We start from the raw sequence: 14,535 nt of genomic DNA, 5'->3' as shown, positions 1-14,535 counted from the left end.
CAAATACTGGGAAGAGTATGGAGCAATACAATGATACTGCTCATCGGAATACAATCAGCATACCTCCTCTGGAAAGCATTTGGGATTACTCAATAAAAATGAAGCTACACTGTGGTGGGTGGGTTGCTCAGTTAGTTGACTGAGTCAACTCTTGACTTCAGCTCTGGTCAAGATTTCAGGTTTGTGATCACGCCATGCTGGGCTCCACACTCACCAGGGCATCGAATGCAGATTCTCTCTCTCTGCCCTCCCCCTACTCGCATGCCTTGTACTCACTCTCTCCCTCAAATAAACAAATCTTTAAAAAAAACAATAAAGCTATGTTTATTCTATAACCATATAATTTCACTCCTAGGTACACACCCTGGTGAAACTCAAGCACATGTATACTAAGACACATACATAAAAATGCTCAAAATACCCTAAAAAAGTCAAAAGAACCCAAATACTCACCTCAGTAGAACAGATAAATAGTGGTATACTTATACCACCAAATAGTATTCAGAAGTGAAAATGAACTACTGTTATAAACAACATCGATGACTCTCAAACAATGATCAACAAAGATACAAAAGAATATGGAACTCATTCAAGTAAAGTTAAAAAACATAAGTCTTAACTATTATTTTTCCAGATGTGAACACTAGTGTAAAACTCTAAAGAAAGACAAAGAAATTACAAGTACAAACGTCAGGAGTGGTTTTATCTAGGGCAGTAGAGAGCTGGAATTATAGAAAGGACATGGAGGGCTTCTAGAGATACTGATATGTTTTATTTCTTTTCTTTTTCTTTTTTTTTAGGTTTTATTTATTTATTTGTCAGAGAGAGAGCACAAACAGGAACAACAGCAGGCAGAGCAGGAAAAGGGAGAAGCAGGCTCCCACTGAGCAAGAAGCCTGATGCTGAACTTGATCCCAGGACCCTGGAATCATGACCTGAGCCAAATGCAGACATTTAACTGAGCCACCCAGGCGTCCTAACATGCTCTATTTCTTATCCTTGGTGGTGGTTACATGAATATTGCTTTATAATTATTTAATAAACTGCATGTTTACATTTCATTCACTTTTCCAAATTTATATTTTACTTTTAACTCAAAATAATCCCAATGGGCATTACTACACCAACCTTGGTAAAATAAAAGTAAAATTTATAAAATAAAATTAATGACATGAGGAAAACACTCATGAATAATGTGAGTAATATACTATAATACAAATTCATATATCAACTATGTCACCACTTCAGAAACAGCCAAAGAACAAATCATTGAAAAGAGAAATATGAAGAGTAAACATGTTATGTCTAATAGATATACCTTGAAATTGAAGGGTACTAGCATCCTAAGGAAACATGTACATTTAACACAAGCAAAGTTCATACCTATCCCGAAGAGCAATTCAGCAATTCACATCATGAGTTAAGAAGTTATCTGCCAACCAGTGTCAGAAATGCTAAGAACATCATTTCAAAGGAAAAACAGAGTTCCCAAAAAGATGTTTATACAATATATTCCTGACCATTAACAATAGGTATCAAATAAGAGAACAGTGTATTATGAATGTTAAAACTAACCGAATCTACTATTTCCAACTGAATTACAAGCCTCATAAACTATTAAAATTTAAAAAAAAATTTTAAGATAAAAATAAATAAAATAGGGATGCCTAGGTGGCTCAGTCCGTTAGGCTGCTGCCTTCAGCTCAGGTCATGATCCCAGGGTCCTGGGATCAAGTCCCTCATCGGGCTCCTTGCTCAGCAGTGAGCCTGCCTCTCTCTCCACCTCTGCCTGCCACTTTACCTGCTCGTGCACTCTCTCACACGCTCTCTCTCTCTCTCTGACAAATAAATCAACAAAATATTTAAATAATTTAATTTAATTTAATTCAACCAGTAGTTGATGGTAGAGCTAGTCAGTAATTATTTATAAAGATTTCTTTGAAAAAAGGAAGGAAAAGGAAAGAGTCAGTTCCCAAACTGCATGATACAGTCCAATGATAACATTACCTATTCTCAGCTTTCTTGCTTTTATTGCCAGGACTGGAGGATCTGGATCGCCGGCCTCGGCTTCTACTCCTTGAACGTCTCCTGTCTCGACTTCGAGATCTTCTTCGGTCTCGACTTCTGTCTCTCTCTCTACTTCTGGAACGCCTGAAAGGAAGACACTTTTCATTCATTCTATGACCAAGTAGTATTACTTTCAGATAACGGTTCTGTACTGTGTTGAAAGAAGCTTCTTAACTATTACTATTATTAAAGGCTGAGATTTCAAACAATCATCAAATCAGATAAAAAAGGAACAAGTAGGGCGCCTGGGTGGCTCAGTGGGTTAAGCCGCTGCCTTCGGCTCGGGTCATGATCTCGGGGTCCTGGGATCGAGTCCCGCATAGGGCTCTCTGCTCAGCGGGGAGCCTGCTTCCTCCTCTCTCTCTCTCTGCCTGCCTCTCTGCCTACTTGTGATCTCTCTGTCAAATAAATAAATAAAATCTTAAAAAAAAAAAAAAAAGGAACAAGTAAAGTCAATTCTTAGAAGTGGTTAAAAATAAGTGAGGATACTAATTCCAAAATGATATTTGTTGGAAAAAAAACAGCAAATCTGTGATAATAAATGTCCTTTTAAAATCTACAGTCTACAGTAGAAAAATCTAAATTTCAAAGCTTAAGTATAAGGATGGGTACAATGGGGCTATGGAAGAACACAGATAATGAAGACTAGGAGATAATTTACATTCTAGAGCTGACGGTGACATGACATAGGGCAGATCAACTCTCTGCATCACAGTTTCCTCATCTATATAATATGGAGGCTCCACTTAGATAATCTCAAAATCCTTCTTGCTCTAAAACCTTGTGATTCTACTTTCAATCCTAAAAGCCAAAGACCAAATCTTTAAAAAATCAATTTCATTTAATACATACTTGAATGGGGGCGCCTGGGTGGCTCAGTAGGTTAACCCTCTGCCTACGGCTCGGGTCATGATCTCAAGGTCCTGAGATTGAGCCCCACTGATCGAGCTCAGTGGGGAGCCTGCTCCCCCCATCTCTCTCTGCCTGCCTCTCTGCCTACTTGTGATCTCTGTCTGTCAAATAAATAAATAAAATCTTAAAAAAAAAAAAAAAACATGCTTGAATGAATTATATGAAACTGTTCCTGGGACCACATAATATGAAACTAAGTCAACACTATCCACTTTTTCATAGATGAGTATTCCCTCCCTGAGCACCAAGTAATACTTCCACAATTTCTTCTTCCAATGTTTGCAAAAGAGTTTTTTCTATGATCAGTTCACAGCACCTGTACAGCCTTGTCTTCTTTCCTATTATAATAAGAAACTTATCAAATAACTTTTTGGTGTGGGGAAGATTATTTTTATTTACAATGTTTTCCACCTCTAGAAAGGTTATATACAGCTGCTTGACTGGTGCCAAGGAATGTGTAAGCAAGTAAAAGTAAAATAAAAATTAGGAGATCAAAAAAAAAAAAAAAAAAAAAAAAAAATTAGGAGATCCTTTTATTCAAAATAGTTTTTTTTTTTAAAGAGTGTCAAAAAGGGACATTTGACTAGCTCAGCTGGTGGAGTATGCAACTCTTGATCTTAAAGTTGTAAGTTCAAGCCCCAAGTTGCATGCGAGATTAATTAAAAATAAAATGTTTTAAATAAATAAATAGAATCTTCTTTACAAATTAAAAAAAGGGGGAGTTGAGAGGGTCCCTGATTGGCTCAGTCAGTAGGGCACACAATTCTTGATCTCAGGGTTTTAAGTTTGAGCCCCACACTGTAGAGATATTACTTAAAAATAAAAAGCTTTAGGGACGCCTGGGTGGCTCAGTTGGTTAAGCAGCTGCCTTCGGCTCAGGTCATGATCCCAGCGTCCTGGGATCGAGTCCCACATCGGGCTCCTTGCTCTGCAGGGAGCCTGCTTCTCCCTCTGACTCTTCCTTCCACTCTGTCTACCCGTGCTCGCTCTCACTCACTCTCTCTCTGACAAATAAATAAATAAAATCTTTAAAAAAATAAAAAAATAAAAAAAAAAAAAATAAAAAGCTTTAGGGGCGCCTGGGTGGCTCAGTGGGTTAAAGTCTCTGCCTTCAGCTCAGGTCATGAACCCAGGGTCCTGGGATGGAGCTCGGCATCGGGCTCTCTGCTCAGCAGGGAGCCTGCTTCCTCCTTTCTCTCTGCCTGCCTCTCTGCCTACTTGTGATCTGTCAAATAAATAAATAAAATTTAAAAAAAAAATTTTTTTTTAAAATAAAGCTTTAAAAAAATACCTTTTTTTTTTTTTTTTAAGTGTCAAACACCAAGCAGGGCTTGCAGATGGCTCTGCCCTTTTCCTTCTCCTGCTGGCTTTAGTGGCTGGTCTGAACATAGTTGTCAGCTCTCTTGGGACAGAATTAGAACAGAACAGTCTTAATGACATATTACCTTTGAGACTCTTTGCTCCAGGCAAAGCACCTCTGGACCTGATCAAATGAGCTGGGGTCAGAGCAGAGTGCCCACCAAAGACCATTAAATTTCAGTCCAAGTCATACTCTTGAACAAGCCCAATTTAGCTGAGAAGGCCCAATTTATCATGAGTCTTTAGGAGACTGTCTTACCTCAGGCGCTTCCGGTCTCTTGACCGAGATCTTCTTTTATCTCTGCTACGAGACCTCTCTCTCCTTCTATCTCTATCTCTGCTTCTAGACCGTCTATCATCTCCACGTTTACTTCTTTTGTCTGAGGGTGAACGACTTCTAGAACGACTTCCAGAGCGCCCCCTTGATGCTGATCGCTTCCGATAGTGGCTAGAAAGTGAAGTTCAAGATTAAGTTTAGCAAACACAGGTAACTTCTATTATATTTTAATTAATCACATTTTCCTAAAAGATCTTAGCAAATTAAACACTGAAAGGCCTTTTTGTTCATCAACTCTTAAAATTAGGGGGAAGTAATGACTCCTGCAGCTACAGTCCACATAGACAGGGAAAAACTATCTTGAAACAGAAGCAAGGACAGTAAAAAGAACGGACCAAACTTGCCTCAAGCAACTTGCATTCTGGCAAAGGAAGAAATGACTGACAAGTAAAGAAATAAATACACAATACATCACATGGTACTACGGAGAGAAACTGATCAGAGTAAACGAAAGAGAAAGGGTGGCAGGTAGGAGGTTTGCTATTTTAAACTAGGTGATGAGAAAAACTTACTAATAAACAAACACTTCAGAGGTCTGAAGAAAATCAAAGGAACCATGTAGATACAAGGGGGAGAAACTTTACAGGGAACAGGCACCACAAGTGCAAAGTCGCTGAGGAAGAAGCTTGACTGGTGTGTCTAAGGAACAGCTAGGAAGGCAGATGCGGCTAGGTCTAAATGACCAAGTACCATGAGATGAGATCAGCAATATAGTAGGGCAGGAAAACATGGAGAGCTCTGTAGAGCCTTACAGGCCATTCTAAGGAGTTTTTCTTTCACTTTGAGTAAGTTGAGAAGTTACTAGAAGATTCTAAGTAGAGCAGTAGTGTTACCCCACTAATATTTTTATTTATTTCTTACTTACTTTTTCCCTCACTAATATTTTTAAAGCATTAGTCTGGCTGCTGAGGGGAGAACAAACTGAAGAAAGGCAAATGCAGAAGCAGGGAAAAGAGGTAGGATGCAATAGCAATCATCCAAGTAAGAGAATGGTAGATGGGATGAGAATATCAAGTTTGGATTTTCTAGGAAGTGTCAAAATCTAGGTATTTTGAAACTAGAAAGGACTGATTTATGGATTAACTCGATGCCAAGTGTGACAGCAAGGCAGAAGCCATGGGTGTCTCTGAGATACACAGCTGGACCTAGTAGAAAGATGAAGTTGCCATTTACTAAGATGGGAAGCCTGAGGGAGAATCATATGTGTGTGGGGGGGGTCAGGATATTAGGCATTCACATGGAGATGTATGTAGGTAGTTGAAATATCAGTCTAGAAATCATGAAGGGCTCCACAGCCATCAGTGTACAAAGGGTACTTAAAGCAACAAACATGGATAAGATGGCTAGGGAATGAGTGCCCCTCATTATCCAAGCACCTGAAACTCAACGTGTAGAAACCCAAACTCATTACCTTTGCCTCCCCAAACCATTTATTACCACAACTTCTAGTCAGTAGTCTCAAAATATGTTATCTTTAATACTTCTCTTTTTCTACACAACCAGTAAAACACCAAGTATTACCAATTCCATCTCTGTAATTCTCTTCATATTATATCAGCACCTCAGAGTTCCCACGGTCACTACTCCACATCAGAGCTATCTAGTTAGGGCATTTTAGAAGACTCCTGGTCTTCTTGTTTCTATTCTCTGTTCCCTGAAATCTGTTTCACTTGTTGCTTCAGTGGTAATCTTTGTAAAGCAGAGTTCTGACCATATTATATAAACACACCCAAACATTTCTTAGGCAAAATCTTCAAAGGCTCTCAAATTCTTAGCTTCAAGATTTTATTTATCTATTTATTTATTTATTTATTTGAGAGATAGAGAAAGTACCAACGGGGGAACAGTAGAGGGAGATGGAGAAGCGGGCTCCCCACTGAACAGAGAACCTGATGCAGGACTCAGTCCCAGGACACTAGGATCATGACCTGAGCCGAAGACAGATGCTTAACAGCTTGAGCCACTGAAGGGCCCCTCAAATTCTTTAAACCTAGGGCGCCTGGGTGGTTCAGTGGGTTAAGCCGCTGCCTTCGGCTCAGGTCATGATCTCAGGGTCCTGGGATCGAGTCCCGCATCGGGCTCTCTGCTCAGCAGGGAGCCTGCTTCCCTCTCTCTCTCTCTCTGCCTGCCTCTCCATCTACTTGTGATTTCTCTCTGTCAAATAAATAAATAAAATATTAAAAAAAAAAATTCTTTAAATCTACAATCCACCGACATTCTGGACGCAACTCCCTTTTAGAACCTACCTCCTACCACTTATCGTCAACCCTTCATGACACCTAGATATGTAGGCAAACTGGGCTCTTTATCTGTTTCTCGAACACCTTGCTCCATCCCATTTCTAAGCCTTCCGTAAGTTTCTGTACCAACCTAGAGCACAAGCCATGCAGGCAGGGGAAAAGGCTAAAGAGCTGGAAGAAGCTTCCTTGTGAAGGGTCCTGAAGGATGTGCTAAATAGTCTGACTTTATCTTTGGAAGCAGTAAGAACCAACAGGGATGAAAGAGAGGAATGACATAATCTTTATTTCAGAAGTGTCACTGTGGCTGCAGTGTGAGGAACCTATTAGGAGTGCAAAGATCACAGGAAGATAATCAATTTGAGGCAAGTGTAGCAGTCTGAACACTAAATGATTAGGGCCTGGATTAAGTCAGAGAGCAGAAATGGAGACGGGGTGTAGAATCTTACTGGGTTTAGACAGTACGAGAGAAAAATTAATCAAATAAACTCTCTCTTCCAGGTTTCTGCTTTGGGTAGCCAGATGAATAGCAATTTAAAAGACCTGCACAAGAATTCTCTGTAAATATACAACCATTCTTTATCTTTATCCATGTGATGGTACTCAGTTTATGGATTTGCTAAATTTCATCTAGTTCTACCCTAAGCTTTGTCCATTTCCCTAAACATTAACTGTATCTCAATAAACTACTATTAATTATTATTTATAACCCAGATAAAAAGATCTTTCATTCACTGCTAAATACAAAGCAAATATTCATCTTTAAGATAATAACCTCAAGGTCCCAAACCCCCTTTAACAATCTAAAGTTTTGAAGAGGTATCAGAATTCTAATAAGACCTCCCAATCCAGGTGTTAAAAGGACAGAAAATACATAACAAAGAAATATGATATCTACCGGAGAAATAAATCTCCATACAACAAGTATTTATTGCAGCCCACTAAAAGCCTAGTCACGTTCAATGTTGTATATGATGTAAAAATATTTAGCCTCCAGCTCCTTTCAACTGATTTGGAAAAATAGAAGACACGCATACGGTACTAAAATAGACAGCAATAAGCGCCAGGGAAAGGGGGCAAACGCGAACGGGTAAGAAATTCAACTGGGATCACTACTGACGGAGGGATCACGGAGGGCTTCGTGGAAATGGCGGGATGTGGTACCCAATCACTGACCTCCTGGAGCGGTGGTCCCGCTCCAGGGGCTGCAACGGGCGATGGCAGTGTAGGGAACCCTGCGAGCATCACCGGCCCAAGTACAGTCACTTCCTCGGCCGAGGTCTCCCTGCCCCCCGGGTGGCCGCGGGGAGCGCTGGCCGCACGTGGGGCCGCACGGATTCAGGCCTGGTCCCGCTGCCACCTCAACTCCCGCCTCTTTCCCCCAGTCCCAGGAAGCCGCCCGCCCGCTCACCCGCTAGGCGCGCCGCCTCACCGTGACTCCCGGCCCATGCTGCCGGCCGCGCGAAAAGCAGCGCCCTTCGGGACAACGCGCAGAAGAACAGCACAAAGGAGGAGGTCACGTCGCCCTCAGCTAGCCAGGCGAAGAGCAGCACTACGGGGGAGCAGCAGCAGCTACAGCGGCGGCGGCCATCGAAGAGCGGCCAACGAAAACAGGACGTGCTGGCGCCCGCGGCAAAGAGAAGGAGAAAGCGGGCGGAAGCTGCTCTCTCCACAGCGCTCTCTCTCGGCTGGAGGCCGCACAGCGCCTGCCGCGCCGAAAGACGCGACCTGGGCGGGTTTTCCCTGCGGTGCATGAAAGTCTGCGTTTTAGTGCAGTGGAGAAAGGTGCCTTGGCTTTGCGGGCCCTAAGAAGTTCTTTCTTCGGCTCCTGGTGGGGCTCGGCTGGTTAAGCGTCTGCCTTCAGCTCAGGTCATGATGCCAGGGTCCTGGAATCAAGCCCTGCAGGGAGCTTGCTTCTCCCTCTCCCCAACCTCCTGCATATGTGTTCCCTCTCTTGCTGTGTCTCTGTCAAATAAATAAAATACTTTTTAAAAATTATTTAAAAAGGGTGCCTGGGTAGCTCAGTGGGTTAAGCCGCTGCCTTCGGCTCAGGTCATAATCTCAGGGTCCTGGGATCGAGTCCCGCATCGGGCTCTCTGCTCAGCAGGGAGCCTGCTTCCTCCTCTCTCTCTCTCTCTCTGCCTGCCTCTCTACTTGTGATCTCTCTCTGTGAAATAAATAAATAAAATATATTTTTAAAAGATTTTATTTATTTATTTGACAGAGAGAAATCACAAGCAGGTAGAGAATATATTAAAAATATATAAAAAATATATATATTTTAAAGATTTTATTTATTTATTTGACAGAGAGAAATCACAAGCAGGCAGAGAGGCAGGCAGAGAGAGAGAGAGGAGGAAGCAGGCTCCCTGCTGAGCAGAGAGCCCCATGCGGGACTCAATCCCAGGACCCTGAGATCATGACCTGAGCCGAAGGCAGCAGCTTAACCCACTGAGCCACCCAGGTGCCCCAAAATAAAATATTTTTTAAAAAATTAAAATTAAAAAATATATATATTTAAAAGAAGAAGAAGAAGAAGTAGAAGGTCTTTCCTGCAAGGGACATTGAGGCACCATATGCATTCCCACCCCTTAACCTGAGCTGAGTGATGCTACCAACATCATTCACTCTCATTCATTTATATTGATGATATATGTGTGGGGCATGTCTTACATTCCAGGAGCTTACAAGTTAGTGGGGTATATAGACATAAGTAAAAACACAAGCAAATGTAATACAAAAGAGATTACAGCATAGGAGAGGAGTTCAGAAAGGTTCCCTGAGCATGTGACCTTTGAGATGAGATGTGAAGACTGAGTAGGAGTTAAGAGGGTGGGGAAAAGGAAAAGCTAAAAATATATTCCTAAGATTATAGTGTTTCTCAACATGGCTTGAGCTTGGACACTGTAAAAAAAAAAAAAAAAACATGATAGGAGGGTGCCTGGGTGGCTCAGTCGGTTAAGTGTCTGCCTTTGGCTCAGATCATGATCTGAGGATCCTAGGATTGAATCCAACCCAGGTCTGGCTCTCCCCTCAGTTGGGAGTCAATTTCTCCCTCCGACCCTCCTCCCTCTCTCTTCCTCCCTCTCTCTCTCTCTCAAATAAAGGTTTTATATGTTTAAAAAAAAAAAAAAAGATTTTATGTGTTTATCTGTGGGAGAGTGAGAAAGGAGAGGGAGGAGGGTCAGAGGAGCAGCAGACACACCCAGTTGAGCAGGGAACCCCATGTGGGACTGGATGCCAGGACTCCAGGATCATGACCCCAGTGAAGGCAGTCACTTAACCAACTAGCCACCCAGGGCCCAATAAATAAAGTCTTAAAAAAAATTAAAAATACATGATGGGGTGCCTGGGTGGCTCAGATGGTTAAGCATCTGCCTCAGGCTCAGGTCAAGATCCCAGGGTCCTGGAATCCAGTCCCACATCAGGCTCCCTGCTCAGCTGGGAGCCTGCTTCTCCCTCTCCCACTCCCCCTGCTTGTGCCTTCTCTGCCAAATAAATAAAATCTCTCTCTCTCTCACTATACATACATACACACACACACACACACGTACATGATGGGATATTTGGCTGGCTCAGTCTATAGAACATGCAGTTCTTGATCTCAGGGTTGTGAGTTCAAGTCCCAGGTCAGGTGTAGAGATTACCTAAAAATGAAATCTTAAAAAATATACATAAATGGATCCATGCGTTCTATACCGATATTCTGATTTACTTGGTCTGGAGTGCTTCCTGTGCACTGGGAATTTTTAAGCTTCTTGGGCAATTTTGAAATTATACTTAAGGTGAGAATGACTCACCTAGGAGAACACACTGAATTGTTAAGTATTGTTTTGACACAAAGCTATAATGTAGACAGAAGCTCTCATAGTTAACATTCGTCTGTACTATTTTACATTCTTCTGCCTAAGAAAGAAAAGTTCCAGATTGTGATTGTGGCAGTTAATGCATGTATGTACACATTCATCAAAACTCAATGAACTGTAAATTTTAGATTGACACATTTTACTACATATAAATTTGACCTCAAAACACTTGATTAAAAAAAGAAGAAACCGGGGAGCCTGGGTGGCTCAGTGGGTTAAAGCCTCTGCCTTTGGCTCAGGTCATGATCCCAGAGTCCTGGGATTGAGCCCCACATCGGGCTCTCTGCTCTGGAGAGAGCCTGTTTCCTCCTCTCTCTCTCTGCCTGCCTCTCTGCCTACTTGTGATCTCTCTCTGTCAAATAAATAAATAAAATCTTAAAAAAAAAAAAAAAAAAAGAAGAAGAAGAAGAAACCTAGTTATGACTCCATGACAAACTTCTGCTCTTCCTCTGTGCCTTCCTGTCCATTGGTGACAACAGTACAGTCCATCCCCAGGGTAAAAGAGGCCTGGGCTGATACCTGACAGAATGGACAGGAAGTATCAGAGTCATTCTACATCGCTTCATTGTGGACTAAAGGTAACAAGTATTGGTTTCAATCTAAGAGAAATAGGAAACCACTAGTGACTTAAACATGGAGACTCTGAGAAGTGGTCAGATTCTGGATATATTCCACAGGTAGCTCTCCAAACACTAAGTTAGATGTGAACTGTCATCTTTATGCCTCCCATCAGGCTTTAAACAGAGCTGCTGTGGGGGTGTGGTGATCTTGTGGAGAAAGGCATGGAAGCAGGAAATTTGATAGGGGATGTAGAGAAAATCAGTAGATCTGATGTAGTGATGTGATGTTTGAGCTGCCTACTAGATATCCAGGAGATAATGGCCATATAGGAGACACAGGAATCTGGGGTTCAAGGGAGAAATAGAACTTGTCTGAGGGGGCTTGGGTCATGATCCCAGGATGCTGGGATTGAGTCAGGTTCCCTCTTTGTGGGGAGCCTACTTCTCCCTCTCTTCCTCATTCATGCTCTCTCTCACTCTCTCAAATAAAAAAATAAAATCTTTAAAAAAAAAAAAGAGAGGGGTCAAAAACATTTTATGGAATGTTTAAGAACGCAGTATTTGAAGTCATGAAATTGGATGAGGCCAAGCAAAACTTCATGTTACAGCAGGAACAGATTTTTTAAATCCCGTACTTGAATTTCTTGATTTCAACTGAGGAAATGGAGACTCTAGAAACAAACACAAAATCAATCCTAGGTCACTAACCTTGTCGGAATCTAAACCGGAACCAGAACCCGTGCATCTGATACCCAGGCCAGAGCTGTTTTCAAGATGTTCATTTCTAACTCCCACTTAAAAAAAAAAAAAAGATTTGCAAGAGAGAGACGGAGAGAGAGCAGAGGGAGGAGCAGAAGGAGGAGGGAGACTCTCAAGCAGACTCCCCCACTGAGCATGAAACCCGACCTGGAGCTGGATCTCATAACCTTGAGATCATGACCAGAGTAGAAAACAAAGAGTCAGACACTTAACCAACTGAGCCACCCAGATGACCCCTAGAACTAACTTCCCTTTAAGAAAACACATTCATGTGACAATCCTGAAAGGCTTTTTATCTTCACAGCAAGTTTATGTAAAGTTCGGAGCAATTCTATGTCCCAGAAAAAGCTGTTTTTAACTATTAGGGCAGATAAAAGAAGTAATTATAGTCCAGTATGTCTCCGACACATCACTTTTAACAAAATGCCCTGACTTCCAAAGCAGATTTTGTTTCTAATTAACCCAGTTCTCTCTCATAACCCTCTTGCTGTTTTTAGTACCAATGGTGATACATGCACATCCATTTATACAACTAATCAGCCTAAAAAGCTACTAGTCAAAGATGTCACTTTTCAGTCTAGTTTTAACCCATGAATATTTCAAGTCCTTGAAATTTCTAAGTAAAAGTTGATTCCCCAAACTGAGAAACTCCCATTTCTGTGCATTATTATTAAACATACTTTAATTATTAGAAAGATGCCAATTGGCTAAATTAAAAAAAAAAGGCGGCACCAAGAGACACAGATATATTATAGCTACCTCTTCTGACAAGATTTGATAATGATCTACAACTATTAAGGCTTCTCATGTGTCAACTGGCTAACTGAGGCCTTTTTGTTCTTTTTAAAGAAACAAAAGGAGGGGCATCTGGGTGATTCAGTGGGTTAAGCCTCTGCCTTCAGCTCAGGTCATGATCTCAGGGTTCTAGCGGGGAGCCTGCTCCTCCCCCGCTAGAGAAAGAAATGAAAGGAAAAAAGAGAAGAAACAAAAGAAATAAATATGTGCAATGGAAGACCACTAGTGTCCTCCCAGGAATTGAGAGGGGAAATGACATTCAAGGGTGCTTTCTAATCCTCTAGATACTAGATTCATTAGGGAGTCAAGAAGAATGTGTATTTATCATCTTACCTAAGTCAGAGGAATACACTTAATTATACTTATTCTCTATTATTGTGGTTCAAAGTAAAATAAAGACTTTGGGGGCGCCTGGGTGGCTCAGTGGCTTAAGTGTCTGCCTTCAGCTCAAGTCATCATCCCAGGGTCCTGGGATGGAGGCCCTTATCGGGCTCCCTGCTCAGCATGAAGTCTGCATCTCATTCTCCCTCTGCTGCTCCCCCTGCTTGTGCTCTGCCAAATACATAAAATCTAAAAATAAATAAATAAATAAAGACTTTGGGAGTAACTAAAAGAAGGTATATATATTTATAATTTCACAAGAATTAATCAAATTTATACAAAAATCTTTAAGGAAATTTAATATTAAGCAATATGATGTTTAATGTTTTATAACCTTCCAAATATGATAGTGTTACCAAGTTGTTTAAAAGGGAATTTATGATACTAGGTTGAATACCCCAGTGAATTTTCAAATCCCAATTCTATATGTACTAATCATGCTGTTCTCGTTTGCTTAAATACCTTACTTCTAGGGGCACCTGGCTGGCTCAGAAGGAGGAACACGCAACTCTTGATCATGAGTTCCAGCCCCATGGGGGGTGGGGGGGGTGTTCAAGATTACTTAAAAAAAAAACCTTTAAAAAGTAAAACGGGGCACCTGGGTAGCTTAGCCATTGCGTCTGCCTTCAGCTCAGGTCAGGATCCCAGGGTCCTGGGATCAGGCCCTGCGTTGGGCTCCCTGCTCAGCAGGAAGCCTGTTTCTCCCTCTCCTACTCCCCATTTGTGTTCCCTGTCTAGTTGTGTCTCTGTCACATAAGTAAATAAAATCTTAAAAATTGTTTTAAAAGTAAATAATAAAAATAAATTAAAAACCTTACTACTAGAAATTGAAAACTCAAAAGTGAAAATTCCCAATTACGAGTTTGGTAATAAAAAAATTTTTATAGGGGCACCTGGGTGGCTCAGTCAGTTAAGTGTCTGCCTTCAGCTCAGGTTATGATCTCAGGGTCCTGGGATTGAGCCCTGTATCAGGCTCAGCAGGGAGCTCAGCGTGCTTCTCCTGTGCCTGCTGCTCCCCTTGCTTATGCTTTCTCTCTCTCTGTCAAATAAATAAATAAAATATTTAAAAAATTTTTTTCTAAATAAAAAATAATTTTTCATAAATAAAAATGAAAATGAATACCTTTATAAATACCTTCTAATTTCACATGTATGAATATTAAAAATTGTTTCATTACTCCATATTTGCACTGGAGTATAAATTAAGATACTTGACAAAATAGCCTTTATAAGTTAGCATGTGCAGACTTAACATTAGACAG

At 41.2% G+C, this 14,535-nt stretch overlaps 1 protein-coding gene across 5 annotated transcripts in view; it reads right to left on the bottom strand.

The window, feature by feature from the left end:
* DDX46 (DEAD-box helicase 46) overlaps nt 1–8,539 on the bottom strand; it is a 72,812-nt gene extending 64,273 nt beyond the window's left edge. For all 5 annotated transcript variants that reach the window (XR_009353907.1, XR_009353908.1, XR_009353909.1 and 2 more), the window contains exons 1-3: nt 8,345–8,539; nt 4,598–4,786; nt 2,008–2,151 (exon numbers count right to left, since the gene is read on the bottom strand). Coding sequence is in view for 2 of the 5 variants with exons in the window: in XM_059174609.1 (XP_059030592.1) it covers nt 2,008–2,151; nt 4,598–4,786; nt 8,345–8,361 (350 nt within the window). In the remaining 3 variants the exon portion in view is untranslated. The remainder of the gene's footprint in view (nt 1–2,007; nt 2,152–4,597; nt 4,787–8,344) is intronic.
* Between the last annotated feature and the right edge of the window lie 5,996 nt (nt 8,540–14,535).

This window comes from Mustela lutreola, chromosome 5 (genome assembly GCF_030435805.1).
Source record: "Mustela lutreola isolate mMusLut2 chromosome 5, mMusLut2.pri, whole genome shotgun sequence".
Classification (NCBI taxonomy): Eukaryota; Metazoa; Chordata; class Mammalia; order Carnivora; family Mustelidae; genus Mustela; species Mustela lutreola.
This window is presented reverse-complemented; position numbering and strand designations above follow the sequence as displayed.